A 22053-nucleotide genomic window follows, 5' to 3' on the forward strand; every position below is an offset into this window, starting at 1 on the left:
CTGGAACAAAGGTCCTGGTGCAAGAAAAGGTAAAATCACACACATAAATGAAACAGAGCTAGTTCAGGTATGACCCTTGGTGCTTCCACTCCAGTAACTTGGGATCTGAGCTAGCCCCTGATAGGGTGGTGATGACTGCTGAGCAGAGGGGACATTCCAGCACACACCCAGTGCCAGCTCTAGTCCCTCCATCTCTGACCCCACCACCTACCTAGGTGATAGCTGCCAGCACACCCTGAGGAAAGACATGCCTTGCACCCAGCTCAAATCCAGCTCTCCCATCAAAGGCATTGTACACAGTCTTTATAGGGATGCTTTCACATAAGAACACCCGTTTAAGACTGCAATAGGTAACTGTTTCAGCTAAATTCATAAAGGCAGAGAAAGTTAAGCAAAATGAAAAGTCAGAGGAACTACTTACTCTCCATTGAAAGAGCAAGAGAAAACCACTGAAAAAATAAAAATGAAAGAGAAATGAACAATTTACCATATAAAAATTCAAAGCATTGATAATAAGTTGGCTAACTAAACTAGGGAAAAGAAGAGATGAACACAGTGAAAATTAGACCCAATTAGAAATGAAGAGTTCAATAGCTGAAATAAAAAACACACTAGAAGGAATGAATAGCAGACTAAGTGATACAGAAGAAGGCATAAGTGATCAGGAATATAGAATAATAGAAGTCACCCAATTGGAACAGCAAAAAGTAACACAAATTAAATATTGAAAGCATTTAAAAGCTTTCTGAGGTAATATTAAGTATACCAACATTTGCATTATGGGGATCCCAGAAAGAAAAGAGAGAGAGAAGGGGATTGAAAATGTATTTGAAGAAATGATGGCTAAAAATTATCAAACATGAAGAAGTAAATTGATATCCAGGTACAGGAAGCACAGAGGGTCTCAAACTAGATGAAGCCAAACAGAGCCACACCAAGACATATCATACTTCAATTCACAAAAGTTAAAGATAAAGAGAGAATTCTAAATGCAGCAAGAGAAAAAGTCACATACAAGGGAATCCCCATCAAGCTACCAGCTGATTTCTCTGCAGAAACTTCGCAGGCCAGAAGGGAGTGGCATGATATATTCATGCTGAAAGGGAAAACCTGCAACCTGGGATACTCTAGCCAGCAAGATTATCATTTAGAACAGAAGGAGAGAGAACTTCTCAGACAGACAGGCAAAAACTAAGAGTTTATCAACACTAAACCTACACTAAAAGAAATGTGAAGGGTCTTCCCTAAGTGGAAAAGAAGTTAGAATCTATAGGAAAGGGAAAATCCCACTAAGAAAGGCAATTGTATAGTAGGAACTGAGGATCCACCACTTAAATAACCTAAAAAGATTAAAAAATGAAAAATTGTAAAAGCAACTATAAGTACAATAAACAGTTAAGGGATAAACATGACCATGTAAAATATGACATCAAAAACACAAAATTTCGGGGAGAGCAGTTAAAACATAAATCTTTCAGAATGTGCCTGAACTTAAATGACTACATGTTTAAAACAAGTAGATACAGTTTTCTGTCCACATATATGAACCCCATGGCAATCTCAAATCAAAAACCTATAGTAGATACAAAAAAAACTAAAAAGAAAGGAACCCAAGCATACTACTAAAAAAAAAATCATTAAACCCCAAGGGAAGAAACAAAAAGAAGAAATGAATAGAGAATAACTATAAAGACAACCAGAAAACAAGCAATAAAATGGCAGTAAGTACATTCCTATTAGTAACTACTTTAAATGTCAATGGACTAAATGCTCCAATCAAAAGATACAGCATGGGTGATTGGATAACAAAAAAAAAGTCCCTTCCATATGCTGCCTTCATGAGACTCACTTCAGAGCTAAAGGCACACACAGACTGAAAGTGAAGGGATGGAAGAAGATATTTCATGCAAATGCAAAGGGCAAGAAAGTGGGGGTAGCAATACTCATATCAGACAAGATAGACTTTAAAACAAAGTCAAAGAAAGACAAAGATATAAATATATAATGATAATGGGATCATAAAAGAAGAGGATGTTACAATTGTTAACATTTATGCACACAATTCAGGAACACCTAAGTATATAAAGCAAATAGTAATAGACATGAAGGGAGAAACTGACAAAATGCAATAATAGTAGGGGACTTGAACACCCCACTGATGTCAATGGACAGATCATCCAGAGAGAAAATCAGTAAGGCAACAGCAATCTTAAATGACACAATAGACCAGTTGAACTTAATGATACCTATAGGACATTACAACCCAAAGAGCAGAATATATACTCTTTTCAAGTGCACATGGAACTTTCTCCAAGATAAGTCACATACTAGGCCTCAAAACAACTTTCAACAAATTTAAGAGGGTATAAATTATATCAAGCATTTTTTCCAACCACAACATTATGAAACTAGAAATCAATTTTAGAAAGAAAAATGGGAAAATAACAAACGTGGAGACAAAACAACATGCTACTACAAAGCCAAAGGATCAGTGAAGAAATCAAAGAGGAAGTCAGAAAATACCTCAAGACTAATGAAAATGGAAACACAACATTCCAAAATCTATGGGTGCAGAAAAAGCAGTTCTAACAGGGAAGTTTATAGCAATACAAGAAAAATTTCAAATGAACAACCTACCCTACCACCTATAGTAATTAGTAAAAGAAGATCAAACAAAGCTCAAAGTGAGCAGAAGGAAGGAAATAATAAAGATCAGAGAGAAAATAAAGTAGAGATTAAAAAAACAATAGAAAAAATCAATGAAACCAAGCATTGGAAGTGAAATTGAATTGTAATGAAAAAAAAGAAAAAAACTCCCAGCAAACAAAAGTCCAGAACTGGACAGCTTTATAGGGGAATTCTACCAAACATATAAAGAACTAATACCTATCCTTCTCAAACTATACCAAAAGATTAAAGAGGAAAGAACATTCCCAGCTTCATTCTATGAAGTCACCATTACCCTGATAACAAAACCAGACAAAGACACTACAAAAAATAAAATTTCAGGCCAAAATCTTTGATGAATATATATGCAAAATATAAGCAAAAATCCTCAACAAAATATTAGCAAACCAAATCCAACAATATATAAAAAGTATCATACACCATGATAAAGTTGTATTTATTCCAGTGCAACAAGGATGGTTCAACATTAACAAATCAATCAATGTGATACACCACATTAACAAAAGGAAGGATAAAAATCACATGATCACCTCAGGAGACACAGAAAACGCATTTGACAAAATTCAGCATCTGTTCATAATAAAAACTCTCATCGAAGTGGGTATGGATGGAATGTATCTCCACATGTATCAACATAAAAAATGTATCAACATAAAAAATGCCATCTATGAAAACTCCACAGCTAACATCATACTGAACAGTGAAAATCTGAAAGTCTTTTCTCTAAATTCAGGAATAAGACAAGGATGCCCATTCTATTTAACATTGCATTGAAAGTCCTAGCCACAGGAATCAGGCAAGACACATAAATAAAAGGCATCCAAATTGGAAGAGAAGAAGTAAAACTGTCACTATTTGCATATGACATGATACTTTACATAGAAAACCCTAAACTTTCCACTGAAAAAAGTATTAGAACTAATAAATGAATTCAGCAAGGTTGCCAGATAAATCTGCTGCTTTTCTATACACTATTAGTAAACTATCAGAAAGAAAAAGTAAAAAAAAAAAAAAAATACACCATGATGTATATATAGCAAAACAGAAATAGACTCGCAGATACAGAGAACAAACCACTGGTTACCAGTGGTGAGAAGGAAGGGGGTGGAGTAGGTTAGGAGTATGGGATTAAGAGATACAGGCTACTATGTATAGATAAGCAATGAGGATATATTGTATAGCACAGGGAATTACAGCCATTTTCTTGTAATAACTTTTAATGGAGTATAATCTGTAAAAATACTGAATCAATATGCTTTACTCCTGAAACTAATATAATATTATACATCAAACATACTTCAGTTAAAAAAATAAAATGGAAAAATATCATCCTTAGAGATATGGAGAAAAAAGTGATAATAGGCAACCTTTATTTAAAAAAAAAAATCAGATGCATTTCTATGTACTACCAATTAACAATCCAAAGAGGAAACTGAGCAATTTCTTTCACAGTAACATCTAGAAGAATGAAATACTGAGGAAGAAATTTAATGATAGAGGCAAAAGACTTATGTACTAAAAGTATAAAAGAAAGAGTAAAACTATAAAACTATATGACCATGTGACTATGATTTGGCCCAAGAGCTATAAAAGGAACTTTGGCAGGGTTCTTGCCAGGATATCTCAGTAAAATGGAGGGGGTAAGCGAGCTTTGGCTCCTCACTTTCTTCTGGCTGCTTGTGTAGAAGGTAGATATAATGGCTGGAGCTGCAGCAGCCACTTTGAATCAAGAGATGACCTTGAGGATAGAGGCCACATGCTGAAAGAATTTAAAGAATGCATAAGCAAATGGAAAGGCATCTTATGTTCATTGATTGGAAGAATTAATATTTTTTTAAGATGACAATACTACCCAAAGTGATTTACAGTTGCTATGCATTCCCTTTAAAAATCCCAATCACGTTTTTTTCAAATGGAAAACTCCATTCTAAAATTCATATGTAATCATACGGGACCCCAAATATTCAAAGCAATCTTGAAAAAGAAGAACAAAGTTGGAGGTTTCACGTTTCCTTATTTCAAAACTTACTATAAAGCCATGGTAATCAAAATAATGTTATATTTGCATAAGAACAGACACATAGCCCAATGGAATAAAGTAGAGAGCCTAGAAATAAACTCTTGAGTATATGATCAGATGATTTGCATCAGGGGTGCAAGACTATTCAATGCATAAAGGAGTGTGTTTTCAACAGATAATGCTGGAAAAACTGGGTATCCTTCTGTAAAAGAGTAAAGTTGGATGCCTACCTTATACCATATACAAAAATGAACTTGCAATTGATCAAAGATGTAGTACATAAGAGCTAAAAGTATAAAACTCAAATGGACAACCCAAAAGTCCATTAAAACATGAATGAGGTATATACATACAATGGAATATTATTCAACCTTAAAAAGAGGTTTGGAAATCTGGTACATGCTACACCATGAAAACATTATGGTAGGTGAACTAAACCAGACACAAAAGAACAAATGTTGTGTGATTGTACTTATATGAAATACCTAGTATCAGTAAGAATAGAAGTTGCCAAGTTACCAAGTCCTGGGGGGAGGGGAGAATGGGGAATTATTGTTTAATGGGTATAGTGGGGTTTTTTTTAGATGATGAAAAAGTTCTGAATATGGATAGTGGTGATGGTTGTGAATGTAGTTAATACCACTGACCTGTACACTTATAAATAGTGAAAAAAGGTAAATTTCATGTTATGCATATTTTACTTTAACTAAAAAAATTCTTTGTTTCATATTTAATTCTATTTTGTTCACTTGGATGCTGTTTGTTTGTGTTTTTTTTTTTTAAACATCTTTATTGAAGTATAATTGCCTTACAATGGTGTGTTAGCTTCTGCTTTATAACAAAGTGAATCAGTTATACACATACAATATGTTCCCATATCTCTTCCCTCTTGCATCTCCCTCCCTCCCACCCTCCCCATCCCACCCCTCTAGGTGGTCACAAAGCACCGAGCTGATCTCCCTGTGCTATGTGGCTGCTTCCCACTAGCTATCTATTTTACATTTGGTAGTGTATATATGTCCATGACACTCTCTTACCCTGTCACATCTCACCCCACCCCCTCCCCATATCCTCAAGTCCATTCTCTAGTAGGTCTGTGTCTTTATTCCCGTCTTGCCACTAGGTTCTTCATGGCTTTTTTTTTTTTTCCTTAGATTCCGTATATATGTGTTAGCATACTGTATTTGTTTTTCTCTTTCTGACTTACTTCACTCTGTATGACAGACTCTAACTCCATCCACCTCATTACAAATACCTCCATTTCATTTCTTTTTATGGCTGAGTAATATTCCATTGTATATATGTGCCACATCTTCTTTATCCATTCATCTGTCGATGGACATTTAGGTTGCTTCCATGTCCTGGCTATTGTAAATAGAGCTGCAATGAACATTTTGGTACATGACTCTTTTAGAATTCTGGTTTTCTCAGGGTATATGCCCAGTAGTGGGATTGCTGGGTCGTATGGTAGTTCTATTTTTAGTTTTTTAAGGAACCTCCATACTGTTCTCCATAGTGGCTGTATCAATTTACATTCCCACCAACAGTGCAAGAGTGTTCCCTTTTCTCCACACCCTCTCCAGCATTTATTATTTCTAGATTTTTTGATGATGGCCATTCTGACAAGTGTGAGATGATATCTCATTGTAGTTTTGATTTGCATTTCTCTAATGATTAATGATGTTGAGTATTCTTTCATGTGTTTGTTGGCAATCTGTATATCTTCTTTGGAGAAATGCCTATTTAGGTCTTCTGCACATTTTTGGATTGGGTTTTTTGTTTTTTTGTTATTGACCTGCATGAGCTGCTTGTAAATTTTGGAGATTAATCCTTTGTCAGTTTCTTCATTTGCACATAGTGTCTCCCATTCTGAGGGTTGTCTTTTGGTCTTGTTTATGGTTTCCTTTGCTGTGCAAAAGCTTTTAAGTTTCATTAGGTCCCATTTATTTTTGTTTTTATTTCTATTTCTCTAGGAGATGTGTGCATTTGTCTGTGTTGCCCAACCACTTTCAACTAGGGAGTGTGTCCTCTAAAGCTATGGTGGTGAGGAGGCTGGAGGGAGAAGGAGGCTGGGAGAGAGGGAAGGGGAGGGGAGGGAAAGGAGAGGAGAGAGAGAGTTAGGGAGGGATAGGAGCTGGCAGGCTGCATTAGCAGGCAGGGCCAGGTCTGTCACCCTGTCTGGCTCATGTTGTTTCTCACCATTTCTGATGGAACTTACCATGGTGATGAAGATGTTCTAAAATCTGCACCATCCAGTGCAATAGCCACTAGCCATAGGTGACTACTGAGTACTTGGAATTTGGCTAGTGCCTTAGAGGAACTAAATTTTTATTTTATTTAAGTTTAATTAATTTAAAATATAAATAGGCACTTGCGGCTAGTGGCTACCTTTCTAGATATAAACCCCACACACACCTCCCAAGTACCATCATTAGATCCAGATGGTTGGGGAGACTCAAAGTCTCAAAGTACTTTTTTGATTCTTTCAAAATATTTCCTTCCTTCCTCTTAGAGAGTTGAACCTAAGTATTTTCCTTGAGACTCCCTCAGTCATCCACCCTGACATTTCTGTTCCTGTCAGGTGCTTGAGGATCTGGCACATGCTTTTCTTTTGGTTTTGGTTTTTAGCATTATTGCTGGTTTTGGCCTTTGAATTGCTTTATCACCATATTGTTTGAAAATCAGGAGGTGGCCCGTCTCATTTGCCTAATGTGACTACTCATTTCACCAAGATTTATGTTCCTACAATGTTAGTGGATTTATGCTGAAATCCAGAAGTAAATGCTCCTGTTGTAGGAAAACACTATCTACTAAGGGCTTTGCTATCTTATGGCACCCCTGAGAAGTATCAGGTTGTGATGTCCATTTATTTATAAGATAATATATGCTTTTCTATGTGTGTAGTTACTTGTGTTGATTGTTGTATCTGTTATCTATGGCCACAACATTGCTGCATAACAAACAGCTGGAAAGCCTCAATGTCAAATGATAATAAGTGCTCATTGCTTGTGAATCTGGGTGATTAATCAACACCTCTGCAGATTCTGGCTGGTTCACCCACAGCCCCAGGGATGGGTGGTCTCTGCCCCTTATGTCCGTACTCCTCCTAGAACCAGCAGACTTATATGAGCGTGGTTTTCTCACAGCAAAGGCAGAAGTACAAGGGGACCGGAAACACAGAATGTCTCTTTGGGGGCTAAGCTTGGGACTGTTAGTACACACATTCTATCGGACAAAGCAAGGCACAAAGTTGGCCCATGTTCAGAAGGGGGCAGACAGCTCCTCTTTAGTGAGAAGAGCTGCAAATGACATGGCAAAGAGAGTGAATACTGGGGAAGATGAAGGAATGGGGCTGCCAACACAATCAACTTTCTACAGCAATTTTCCCAGCAACATCCTCAATGAATCTGCATAGCAGAGGCCTTTGGACATTTCTGTGCATGTATCTTCTTATATTTATTGTAAAATAAAACAAAAATTGGGGCAACTTCAATATTGGCTTATGTCCTGTGCCCTCTCCACATTGAATAATAAGCACTTGCTTTAGAAGGATGCTTGGTCAGTCTGAATTATTTGATTAGGTCCTTAATCCTAACATCTGAATTTCTATTCTTGGAAAAATGATAGATACCTCTACTGCCTGGTGCACCTGGGGTGAAGCCAGGAATGGAGATGAGTGTAAGTTACCTGGGAGCAGTTGCAGAGGGCTAAGTGATTACCTGTAAGGCAATACCCTGGGTGTGCTGCTGTCCTGGGGCCATGGGTAACAACCATTGCCCAGGGTTCTCGGACATTTGGACATCCTCAGTACAAGCCAGAAGTCACACAAGAGGTGCTGCTAACTTGCTCCCGGTCCTGCTAGTTTGACAAGATTGTGATCAAAGGGCCAGAACTCCGCCTATGGCTACATTTTGCTGCAGTCCTCACAGCCATGGAAACTGTAAAGCTTATGGGCATCAACATCAGCCTGCTAAGGACTCATTCTGCAGCTGAAGGATTCAGAGACCACCAGGCTATCAGCACATAGAGTGTCATCAAAGCATCTTGACCAGTGAGCCCAGGGAGGCTCTCAGAGGGTCAGTAAACATTCAAAGTCAGATCTCCTGCTGGGAGTGCTTGCAGGAGGGTGGGTATCCCCTCTGGCTCTTAGATTTGGGGGATTGAAACCAAGAAGGGCCAAGCCACCTCTTTTCCTTTCCACATTTTGTTTGAGTTCCACTCTGTCTGTTAGTTCAGGACACCTGCCATGTGCACGTGGCTGCGGTTCTAGGCACTTATGACTGCAGGGGACCAAGCCCTGCTCCAGGCTCCCCAGAGGACAAGCAAGGGGCCTACAAGTCAACAAATGGAAGGACATTCCAAGGGTAGATGATCCTAAGTATAATGACAATACTAAAATGGGTGATGAAAGGAGAGATAGCAGGGCTGAGATAATTTAGTTCTACAAGGCCTCTGAGAAAGCTAGTCAAGGACATTTTAATCTCTGTTCTCTCTGGTATTTACTATGAATCTAAAATATTCATATAGGTGGGGAAGAGAGTGTGTGCATTGCCATGTGATTCACTGTAAGCGTGGGTCCCAGGCTCTGCCCAGAGTCCCCCTTTCCCAGCAAGGACAGAGAGCACTGTCGTACTTCGGCTGACAAGCAGGCATACTACCACCACCTAGTAGCTGTGTTGCGGAGCAGCCAAAAGTGATATTTCCACCACAGCCTCTCCAGGCGCTCTGTGGAGAAATCTGTGTTTGTGGGATGACACAAAGGGTTTGCGTCTGCCCTTAATATTCTTTTTAATTGGTGGAAATTTTAAAATGGAAGTGCTCGTACCAAAGTACATCTCATAAGCTTGATATAATTGAGACAAAGTTAGAACCCTTTGACCTTCTAAAAGCCGTTCTTCCCAGGAGTAGTTTCTAGATGGTGTCCAAAGATGGCAGGTGTCTCGTAATAGGATTTTAAACTTGTTGGGATGATGCTGCCCTTATAAACTTCACATTTATTCCTCGAATTTTCATACTTTTGACTCTTAAACATATCTTTAGGGATATATCACTTATAATAGCAAGACTACCTATTAAACTCTACCCTATTCCACAATGGGCAAAATGTCACTACTGTTGCAGCAAGTGTAGCCTTAAAATATTTATTTTCTCCCCTTACGTAGTATATTTCCAATTTGTCATACATATGAGACATATACATGTATATGATCTCTGTGTGTGTATATATGTGTGATCATATATATATATATATATAAAACATGTTTCTCTACTGAATTCGCTCTTCTTTGAAAACAAGAACCTCATTCCCTGAGTAGGCTTTTAAAAGTTGAATATATTTTGTAGTTTAAGGCAGAAGAGGTGTCAAGGAGGTAGATGAGTGAGTGCAGGATTCAGGCTGCCTGGATCTGAATGCCACATGTGCCTTCCAGTAGCATTGTAAATGTGCATTGTAAATGTTGCCGACCTCCTTACTCTTTCTGATCCTTGATTTGCTCATCTGCAAAATGGGAAGAATAACAATACCTCTACAATGTGGTTGTTGTGAGATTACATGCATGAGTATTCAAGCGCTGAGCACGGAGCTGGGCCCAAAGCAAACTCGCAACCAGCCTTATGTAAAGTTCAAATGTGACTGCATGCTACGGCTAAAAACAATGGATCTACTGGAGAGAATTCCTCACCCAATATTTCTTATTGACTTCACCACTATTTCTTAGAAATAGGAGTGGAATTCTCAGCTTTCAGATGGAAGTGGAGCTAGAAGTTGGTTAAAGTCTTTTCTCAGGACAAATAAAATTGATTAGAAAAAAATACAAAAGGTGTGTGTGTGAGTGTGTGTGTATGTGCGCATGCATGTTGGGGATTATGCAACTAGAGCTCAAATGTCACTGGGGCTTCCCTGCCTTTGGTCCATCTCCATTAACTAAGCTTGAGTTCTCATTCTGCAGACTATGAAATACCCTCCTATGGTTTCTACAAAGTCCCAGGGATGCAAAATTTGGTCATTTCACTCAGAAGGTCCAGTCCCCAAACCTGTCATGAGTTTAGCCAACGTGGATGATGGCCTTGTGGCTCGGGGAGGGGTTCTGTCCTGCTGTGCCCTTCTTGATCTCTTTATTCCCCCCTTTCTTTTTTTCTTGCCTTTCTGTCCCAGTGGCAAAAAGACCTCTTTCCTTCTTCCACTGTGTCATGAGTAGGCTCTCATGACTTACTTTCCACCATAAGAGGGTTTTCTATGTATTTCTTCCATAGGAAGAAGAGTAGTGCATAGATGTCTATACCTTATTCCTCAAGTCAATAGGAATAGGGCTCCATATGATAGCCAGTATGATACCAGAACGAGAAGACAGGACAACAGCTGTACTAAAGATACTCACCAATTCTACTAGCTTCATGCTTCCCACTTCCAATGATTCCTATGAAATACTCTACATAATATCACAATACATGTGAGTCTCCAAACAATTTGGATGCATGTGTGTGCACTTGTGTGCATGTATTTTAATGATGATAATTGGGAATAAATAAGGAAAAACAAACAAAAAATGGTAATCTCAGTTACTGAGTCTTCAAGTGAATAGGTACTAAAACATGTAGGAAAATTTAAGAATTTGAACATTTCCAGTAGAGATCTTTTTCTCTTACTTACAAAAATTTGTAATTTTAGCAGAACTTTCTTCTAATTTTGCCTTATAGGCATCTTGTATGGATGTTGGGTTGACAACCTGCCATAAAACATGCCAGAATTTCAAAGTGTGAGGCTGGTTCTTCAGTTGGCTAGGAAGTCAGATGATGTAGAAAAATATACCAAAGAGCTATGTTGACTCTGGATAGAATGTAATCCACTCTTTGGAATGATAATTGGAAGTGTTATGACATTTGGAAAGGACACAGTTTCATCATTGGTGTGGATCTTATAGCATATGTCTGCACGGCACTTGCGTGCTATTTGCAGAGAAAAAATTAACGTTGACCCATGATTGGCAAATAGGCCGACATTTTCCCTCACTGTTCTCAGTCATTGAAAAGTAGAACTTTCCGGGCTTCCCTGGTGGCGCAGTGGTTGAGAATCTGCCTGCCAATGCAGGGGACACAGGTTCGAGCCCTGGTCTGGGAAGATCCCACATGCTGCGGAGCAGCTGGGCCCGTGAGCCACAATTACTGAGCCTGCGCGTCTGGAGCCTGTGCTCTGCAACAAGAGAGGCCACGATAGTGAGAGGCCCGCGCACCGCGATGAAGAGTGGCCCCCGCTTGCCACAACTAGCGAAAGCCCTCGCACAGAAACGAAGACCCAACACAGCCATAAATAAATAAATAAATAAATATAAAAAGAAAAGTAGAACTTTCCTCAACCTGCTGCTTAACCCAATGCTAATAGAAGGACATGCTTTACTCCTATTCCTTTAACACCGGCACTTAGTTTCAGTGAGACAAGCCCAACATAATTAGCACATGACTGGTGTCTGATAGGTGTTTTGGAGCCGAACTTGCTTATGTTGCCTGAGTGGTAGAAGGTTTGTTGTGAATGTTCACATGGAAGACTGTCTATAGAAAGCTCAATACTGGGCTTCGAGAAGGGTGGAGTCTAGAATGTGGCTGGGATTTCAAGGTAAATCTAGGGATCTCAGGAGAAGATATTCTCACCTCTTCCTTCTTAAGATTCACCATTTAATGAGCACAGCCCGGGCCGCCATTTACACATCTTCCACATCAGCTCTGAGATGCTGCTTCCTGAGATGTGTCGTACATGTCCTGCAAGGCTGTGCGCTGTGGCCCAGCCTTAGCTCTGCTGTCTCCTAAACCATCAACTCTCTGCATTGTCTTCACCTCTGTTATGCTTTCTCATGCCTGACTCTCCAGTTTGAAAATGGCATCACAAGCCTCTAATTCATGAACTTGCAAGTTTAGCTCCATTCTCATCTTTAATTCATTCCCATGGAAGAGAATCCCTTTAGCTCCATTCTGCCTTTTAACTCAGGCCACATCCTATATTCTTGATCAACTAATGGTTGGCTGTGCTTGATTCAGGGACCCAGCCCAGTCTGGTTAGCTGGGACTGTGGTGCAGAAGGGGTGGGATTTCGAGAAAGAGAATAAAACATGGTAACCTAATCGTTGCATTTTCAACAGAGGATTTGGGTAGGTTGGTTTCCCTAAAATGAGGCTTTTGGCAGAGTAGGAAATGAACTTGACGTTTATGGAAGTGTTTTATCTCCATGTACAATGGGTTTAACCATTGCACGGCAGAGGCTTAACTGTCCTTAGGCCACGATATAAATTATTTCCATGGCTGCAGCTGACCTCAAGGGAAGCTAACCCAATCAGTTTTGATTCATAATCAATAACATAGAAGCCAAATATTCTCTTTGAAAAGGTAGGTGATCTTGTGGTGAAAAGCCCTGGAGCATTAGCCCAAGAGACAACTATAATAAAATAGAATCAAGTAGAAGCTTGGCTCACATTTCCAGAATGCAGCCTGTGGATCAGGAGCTACTTGAACACTTTACACTGAAAGTCAAAGAATTCAATTGTAATCTAATCAATGTTGTTACCATAGGTAAGTTTTCTCTGTGCTACAAAAGTTAGAGCGTCACTAGACAAGGAGGCAGAATAAAAATTGAAGACAAGAGCTTCCTAAGAAACCCCTTTCTCTGCCCTTGATTATCCAAAGTCAACAAGTTTGCATGAATAATTTTTTTAAATTAATTAATTAATTTTTTTGGCTGTGTTGGGTCTTCGTTTCTGTGCGAGGGCTTTCTCTAGTTGCGGCAAGCGGGGGCCACTCTTCATCACGGTGCGTGGGCCTCTCACTATCGCGGCTTCTCGTTGCGGAGCACAGGCTCCAGACGCGCAGGCTCAGTAGTTGTGGCTCACGGGCCCAGTTGCTCCGTGGCATGTGGGATCTTCCCAGACCAGGGCTCGAACCCGTGTCCCCTGCATTGGCAGGCAGATTCTCAACCACTGCACCACCAGGGAAGCCCAATAATTTTATAATTATATATGTATTGCTTTTTTGGATAAAGCTGGCCTACAGTATAATGAAAACTTGTCCATTTAGTATATATCATGAAATATGTTTAATCAGGTGTGCTTTGGGGAAGGGGTCCTACCTGAGGGTTACTCAGTGTTTATCTAGAAGCAGTTTTTCTGCTGTATTTCTCATTCCATCTTTAATATCTGCCCTCACTCTGTGTGTTTCAGAATCACCACAACCGCAGCATGCATGATGGACCTGAGAAGATACCCTTTGGATGAGCAGAACTGCACTCTGGAGATTGAAAGCTGTGTGTATCTGTATTTCTTTTTCATCCACTTTGTGTTTTAGGCCTTCTTATCATTATTTGGCATGGCATATATAATTTTCTTGACATAGTTTTTAATTATCCTAAAGATTAGAAGTTTAATCCTCCACTTTGCAAATATCACTTTCATGACAGAGAGAGGGCAAGAGAAAGAGAGAGACAGACAGAGACAGAGACAGGGGCTCAGTATAAAAGAGTCCTCCACTCTGATCTGACTAAGAGAGTCTGTTTGCTATGCTGAAGTAAAAGAAGACAAATGCTTTCCATCTCGACCCCTTCAGTGAGAAGAGAGCAGACGCCAAGAGGCGATCCCTCAAGATGTGCTTCATCAGGCACAAGTGGCTGTACTCCTGGGACCCTCTGCAGTTGGAGTAAACCTCATTTCCCATTAGGAGCTCAGCTTTACAAGCCAACTATTTCTACATCTTGGCAATTTTCTTCAATTTGAAGAGTATTCAGATGCCTTATTGATAATTCAGTGTTGAGTGATACTTCTCTGCGAGGGACGAGAGCTGCAGCCACATAGTCTAAGAAGCAAATGCCCTGCTCCCTGACCTGCAACCCTGGCATATCCTGATGTGGCTGCTGCCGTGTGTGTTCTCCTGACCCACCGTAGACTGGTTTATCATTAGCCTCAGTTGGATTTTGGGTTGTCGGTATTTGTATTGAATTTTGGGGGGATGGCAAATGACTGACTTTGCAGCGCATTTGATGCATGTATGGTGAGAAGTGAACGCCTTGGTGAATGAACACACTGGGAAGCTGCACTGGTGACAGGCCAGTGTTTAGACCCCTCACTGTGCCCCTCACTTTCACACGGCATCACGGCCCTGCTTTCTGAGAGCTGTGCTTTCAGAAGGTGAGGGACGTGAGATCATGTGGCATGATGCATAGGATATTTAGTATGAAGGCTCAGGGGAAAGATGATGGTTTCCCAATAGTTGAAGGGCTACTTTAGGATGTTAAGTAGATTCTGTGTGGCCAGAGGACACAACTCCAATGAGCTGATGAGAGTTTCAGGAAGGCAAATTTGGGATCTAAGTGAGGAAGCAGCTCCTATTCCAACTGTGAGCCCTATTGAGTGGCGTTGGAGATTGTAGATTCTGTTTCCTTGATGTTTAACCAAGGTGGAGGATGGGGAGGAGGGTCTGTTGTCAAAGAGATTTCCTCAGAGTATGTGAGGTCCCTCCCCCTCGGAGAATTCATGATTAAAGCAGTTGAACAGAAGAGGGATTCTCCCAGTTTTCTGGTGACCTGACTACACACGTGTGCAAAAGTTTTTATTAAAGTCAAGATGCAAATGTATGGAAGAGTTAGCCACTTGAAGATCTGGATGTCTCGTTGGGGGGCATGTAAGCCCTGGGCACAGCGTGCTGATCTGAGCTGCAGCCAGAAGGCCAGAGGGGCTGGACTGGGTGGGCGAGGGAGTGGGTGTGGATGTACTTACAGCGCACACAGGGACCAGTCCTGTGGGTTCTTGGGGTCCTATTAAGGACTTTGGACTTGTTTTGCTAATTGCATTGGGAAACATTTGAGGGCTTTAAGCAGAAGAGTGACTTGGTAAGATGTGTGTTTTATTAGCGATCGCTGTGGCCGCCAGGTGAGAATGGAGTGTAAGGCAGTCGGAGGGAAGGGCGGAGACAAAAGCTGTGCCCACCGTGATCCTGGAGGGAGGACAGCAGACGGGACCAGGGAGCCAGCAGGGGCTGTGGGGGGCAGTCATCTCCACAGCTTTGGTCTATTTGTTTGTCTAATGTCAGATATTTAGTATCTGCCTCTTGTTGTGTTATATGTTCAAATCAAAAAGTCTTTTATATTCATAGACTATTTTTCTACAGGTGTGAGTTTTAATTTTCCTTACCGCTAAAGTTGACCTAATTCTTTAGAAGACTCCTGGATGCTGCAAATAACATCAGACACTATTGTCCTATTTAGTCATTCTCAAGAAGCATTGATTAATTACTGAGCGAGCATGAGACCATGCCAAGAGTTGGCTTTGGAGCTATAATCTGGCAAATGACCACTCCTCTTTCTGCTGAGACCACTGCTCAAATCTCTAAGGGCCAAGAGGGTCCCTACAAAAGGCATTTCTAAGGATGGCCAAGCTCATGGCCAGGAACACCTCATGACACTGTCCAAAAATGCCTGACTTTATCAAACATTGATTGGTCAAATTCACCCTCAGTGTTTTAACTTTTTAATAGTTTTTGAGAGAGCTGCCTTTCCAGAATTCTTCATACTCAAGTTCTTACTTTTTCTTCCAACTATCTTATTCAGTGCTTTGAATATGTTTTTAATTCATTTCTGTGCAAAGTCGAGGCCAGCCCTACCATTAGGCTTTGCAGACAGAACTTTGGTCAGAGCACTTTGCCGCCACAGTTTCTCAGCCTGGTTCAAATCAGACAACAGAGGTAACATGAGAATATTTGAAAGTTAGTTCTTTGATGATGCTTCTTTTCATAGACAAGCACATCAAACAAATTTACTTCAAACATGGGCAAGCTATTACTTCCATTTTATTAGTGACAGTTTCTTTAGACAAAATAATGCTTCATTTCTGCCATGTCCTTGCTTCTCTCTCCTGGCAGATGGCTACACCACGGATGACATTGAATTTTACTGGCGTGGTGGTGATAAGGCTGTTACTGGAGTGGAGAGAATTGAGCTCCCACAGTTCTCCATCGTGGAGCATCGTCTGGTCTCCAGGAATGTTGTCTTTGCCACAGGTGAGTCCTGCATCCCCTCATACTCCCTGGAGGGATACTGGCTGCCTGGCCATGATGCTATCATTGTGAAATACCCTGCTGCTGATTCACAGTGCTCGGTCATCCAAAAAAGGACTATCATCAATATTTCATCATTTTCTGTACCCTTTTCTCTGTATCTAGAGGGGATGGATAAGCTTTGATGGGTAGGAAGGAGCACCTGACCAGGAGATGCTCTCTGTACTGGTTATTGAAGAGTTAAAAGACTGAGGGTGAATTTAACCAACCCTTGTTTGATAACATAAACAGCTTTCATTCTGGGCAGACAAGAGGCCACTGATGGCCTTGGAGGCAGGAAGGAAGGAGAGGGAGGAAGACCTGAGGAGGCAAGTGCTGTGCTGTCAAAAGTAAGAGACCTTCTCCCCACTTCTGGGCTGACAGTCAGCCCTGGTCCAGGAACCTGGGCACCTGCAGTTAGTGATGCCTCTTCAGACATGGTCATCTGCTCCTAATATCATCTGGGAGGCTGCCCTGGCCTGGGTTTCATTGTCATCTTTGTTTCAACTGTCCAAAGACAGAGTAGTTATCTTCTACTCTCCTGTCTATACTTGCTGAGGTTTTATTAAGTTCCAACCATGTCTCTCACAATGGGTAGTGCTTCCTCGGTGTTCTTACTGAATGCTGTGTTGTAGATGAGAGAATAAACAAAAGCACTCCGTAAACTGTAGGGTATTCTAAAGACCACAAACTCTGGGTGGAGAATTCTCAAGAAGGCAGAGCTGGGATCTCCCATCTTGGCTTTCTCCTGACAATGTAGCTTAAACCACATTAAGCCCTGGTCCTGTGCCAGCATTCATGAAGCCCATGGCCTGCACTCTCTGCCTGTAGCCTCTAGCTTGAATGCCTGTGACCCATGGCCACCTTGAATCCCTTCACCTGGCCACCTTCTACTGATTCTTCAGCTTAATTGAAATGCTCTTCCTCTGTGAAGGTTTGGCCCCTGCTCTGCCCACACACTGCCTCCCCAGGATGGCTTAGGTGACAGCTCTGCATTCCTTCAGTGCTGCATTGACCACCAGTGCCTGCAACTTCAAGGCGACCCCTCCCATAGGAGAGGCCTGTCCTGGGCACGGCTGACCCCACTCCCCGTCCCCTCCTCGTGGGATACCTGCCATGCTGCGGACATGCAGCCAGTCCTCACTGGGCCAGTTTCTCTCCTCTCTACCTCAGCCTCAAGAACGAAGGGACGTGCAAGTAGAGACAGAAGCCTGAATGTTTAAGGTCCATCTTCATGCGGTGCCACCTTCTCCTGTGTTGCAAGACATCCTGCAAATGTGCTTGCAGTCTCTGTAGAGTACGCACGGAGGTGCTCACCTCGGGTGGGCGGTGAGACCAAAAGGCACATGGGCTTATCATTAAGGAATAGTTTCCACAACCATGAAAATTGCCCTGTGATGTGTTGCAGAAAATGATTTATTGCTTTTAAAACTGGGTTTCAAACTGTTACATGCTCCAAGTGATGTGAGCAGAGGTCTGCTCAGAACGCAGGGATAGTGTTGTCTTGGTGTAGGAGTCCTGCCCATGCTTGCCTTTGTCTAGAAGATTGCAGATAGGGTTGTTAGGGCACTGCCAGGAGGCCCTTTTATTGCATTTTCATGCAACCTCCTTGAAAGCCTGATGAGGCATCTGTGGAGGGTGTGGTGCTTCCATGGGAAACTGCAACCACATAGAATGGCCATCCTGAATCCTCTTGCTCAAAAGCACTGGATCCACTTTTTTCTAGGTGCAGTCTCTGTCTTTCTTTTAACTATGTATATGGCAGAACATATCCTAAACACATCTGGAGAAGATACACACTGCAGAAATGGGGGCAAATACTTAAACTCTGCTGAGAGTGATCATGCCCTCAGAATGCAGTGTTGAGTCCTCTTTTCTGTGCTCACCAAGTTTCTGCATTCGCAGGGTGTCACCAGGAGCTCCGTATCAGTCAGTTATAAACCTCCCATCCTTCAAAGATCCTGCACTTTAAAATTATTCTAATTTGCTTACTTATGTAGAAACATCATAAGCCACATTGTTACAAAACTATTTCAAAATTAAATATTATACTAATTTATTTTCCTTTACACAAGTGTTCTGAATTAATGAGATTTCAGTCAGTAAACTGGACTGAAGGATTCTCTAGCCTGAAAGAGAATTCTCAGAAAAGGGATTAGGAAAGACACAACACTCTGGAGGTTTCTGGAGATGCTCCTTCTCAGGGTCATGCAAGCGTAATTCTGTGGCTGGCCCACCTCTCCCTTGTCCTGCCTCTTTGAGGACCTTGTGAATGGCTTCTTGCTGTGGTTTCCCAAGAGGTAGAGTCCTAATCCATCTCCTGGGTAACATGAGGTTGCAGGCTGCAGGGCAGGGAATACATACAAAAGGAGTAATGAATATTCACTCAATGGCTGGCATGAACTAGGCATGGGGCTGAACCCTGGGTCAGAGAGGGAACAGGGAGTGTCTGGTCCAGTGGGACTGCTCACAGCCTGCAAGCATTCAGCAGTGTGCCCCGGATGACATCAGGTAGCCTCTTACCTAGTGGGGTGTTTAGCGGGAATTGAGCCACAATAAGAGAGCTCGAGTTCAAGAGACAGTATGTACGAGGTTTAAAGACTCAGACCCTGGAGCCAGAACTGCCGGAGCTTAAGTCCAGACTCTGGAACCTTCTAGCAGGGTGACCCGTGGTGATCTCTCTGAAAAAAAGAGGACATTGATAATATCTATTTGGTAGGATTGTAGAGGATTACATGAGTTAGTATAAATAAAGAGCCTAGAATAGGGTGAGCACTGATTAGCTTTCATTAATTAAATTGCGTGGGTCCAGGAATGAGGCATATTTTGAGGAGTCTGAGAATAGACACTCCAGTGGCTGCCCAGAGCTTTAAATATTAGAAAATGTATGACATTATTCTCCTGGATTATTGAGCATGATGTAACTGACTCCTAATTGCTTATCTGAGGGTTTCCTAAGAATAAGGCTTGTTTGGGGTTCATATTTGTATCCCTAATACATATCCCAGCATCTAGCCCACTCAATAGTTTGAAAACTGCGTGGTTATTGAATTACAAGAGGAAGTTTGACTGTCATTATTAAGTATGTATTCAACCTTAATCAAATGAATCATTTCTGCAAAAGAGATACTATATAAATTAATAACATTATATGTTCAAATATTTAATGTACTAAAATATGATGTTTTAAAAGAAAAATCCACATAAAACATCTTTGTACTTGGGGAGGAAATTAAGTATGCCTTTGCCCAGAAGGAGGGAGCTTTGTTTCATGAGTGCATTTTAAAGAAATAACTGAGTTAGTTCACCTCAACAAATAATTATTCCATTTCTGCCATGACTCAGCAAATAGGCTTTAGAAAAAATATTTTACAACTCAAAAGAAAATGAAGTAAAACTTTATTACTCACTGTGATTTCTAACCATAACAATGGCGTGCTACATTATAATTCATAGCACCTTGTGTTCGAGATTTTTCACTAATGTCCCTGGGAGACTGGTACTTGACAAATAAATTAGCCCAAGTTAAAGTATAGGAAAACTGATGTTCAAGAATGAAAATGATTTGACCAAATTTACACAGTAAAGCTAGAAAAGACAGAAATTAATCCACAAGGTTCCTGACAAATAGGAAACCCTGATATATTTTTTGACAAAGATTTTAAAAACTAATATTTTTAAGCTTTATTTAAATGATTATTTTCCATACTTTTATATATTAATGTTATAAGGTTTGTTACACAGCGTGTAGCTGTTGGGATGACAAACAATGTCTACTGTGCCTGTCCACGGCATCTGTGTCATTCCTTCCCTTACCTCCCGGTATTAATTGGCTGTACATTCTTTTTTTTTAATTAAATTAATTAATTAATTAATTTATTTATTTATTTTTGGTTACGTTGGGTCTTCGTTGCTACACACAATCTTTCTCTAGTTGCGGCCAGTGGGGGGCTACTCTTCCTTGCAGTGTGTGGGCTTCTCATTGCAGTGGCTTCTCTTGTTGCAGAGCACAGGCTGTAGGCACGCAGGCTCAGCAGTTTGTGGTTCGCGGGCTCTACAGCACAGGCTCAGTAGTTGTGGTGCATGGGCTTAGTTGCGCCACGGCATGTGGGATCTTCCAGGAACAGGACTCAGACCCGTGTCCCCTGCATTGGCAGGTGGATTCTTAACCACTGTGCCACCAGGGAAGTCCCTATGGGCTGTACATTCTTGATGAACAGTGCGTTTATGCAAGTTTCTAAAAACGGATGTCGGGATTGGAGGCTGCCAAATTCTTAATCCAGGGACCTAGAATTGATTCATCCAATGTCTAGAAATCCTTAATGGCAAGAAATGTGCCTCTGCCTTCCAGTCCATCCTGCATTTTGCTGACAAATTAGTAGCCATGCAACACTCTTTGGTTTTTTTATTTTTTATTGACGTATAGTTGATTTACTATGTTGTGTTAGTTTCTGGTGTACAGCAAAGTGATTCAGTTATATATTTATACTTTTTCATATTTTTTCCATTATGGTTCATTACAGGATATTGAATATAGTTCCCTGTGCTATACAGTAGGACTGTATGTAGTAGTGTGTATCTGTTAAGCCCAGACTCCTAATTAGTCCCTCCCTTACCCACTTTCCACTTTAGTAACCATAAGTGTGTTTTCTATGTCTGTAAGTCTATTTCTGTTTTGTAAATAAGTTCACTTGTATCATATTGTAGATTCCACGTGTAAGTGATATCATATGGTGTTTGTCTTTCTCTGTCTGACTTCATTTAGTATGATAATCTCTAGGTCCACCTATGTTGCTGCAAATGGCATTATTTCATTCTTCTTTATGGCTGAGTAATATTCCATTGTGTGTGTGTGTGTGTGTGTGTGTGTGTATAGATATATAGATATCTATAGATAGATAGATATAGATAGATAGATGATAGATAGATGATAGATAGATAGATAGATAGATAGATAGATAGATAGATAGATAGATATAGATAGATAACCATGTCTTCTTCATCCATTCATCTGTGGACAGATGGACATTTAGGTTGCTTCCATGTCTTGGCTATTATAAATAGTGGTCATGCAACACTGTTTTCATGAAGCAACTTTTCAGCTCCAGAACCTGTGATGACTTGCCTTTGCCTGCAGCAGCAAGGAATCCAGTCTCCTTCACCGTGGATCCAAGTCTAGCTCTAACCTCTCCTCTTCAGTTTAGCTCACAAACATCCCCAACACAAAGCTTTGTTTTAGTTGCTGCATTCAGCTCTTCTCTCCTCCACTCACTCCTGCATGC

General features: G+C 40.8%; 1 protein-coding gene across 3 annotated transcripts in view; it reads left to right on the forward strand.

Annotated features, from left to right (window-relative positions):
• GABRB3 (gamma-aminobutyric acid type A receptor subunit beta3) overlaps positions 1 to 22053 on the forward strand; it is a 221547-nt gene that overhangs the window by 171997 nt on the left and 27497 nt on the right. For all 3 annotated transcript variants that reach the window (XM_059915415.1, XM_059915413.1, XM_059915416.1), the window contains exons 5-6: positions 13909 to 13991; positions 16598 to 16735. In XM_059915415.1, coding sequence (XP_059771398.1) covers positions 13909 to 13991; positions 16598 to 16735 — 221 coding nt within the window. The remainder of the gene's footprint in view (positions 1 to 13908; positions 13992 to 16597; positions 16736 to 22053) is intronic.

Source organism: Balaenoptera ricei, chromosome 2 (assembly GCF_028023285.1).
Source record: "Balaenoptera ricei isolate mBalRic1 chromosome 2, mBalRic1.hap2, whole genome shotgun sequence".
NCBI classification, from domain to species: Eukaryota; Metazoa; Chordata; class Mammalia; order Artiodactyla; family Balaenopteridae; genus Balaenoptera; species Balaenoptera ricei.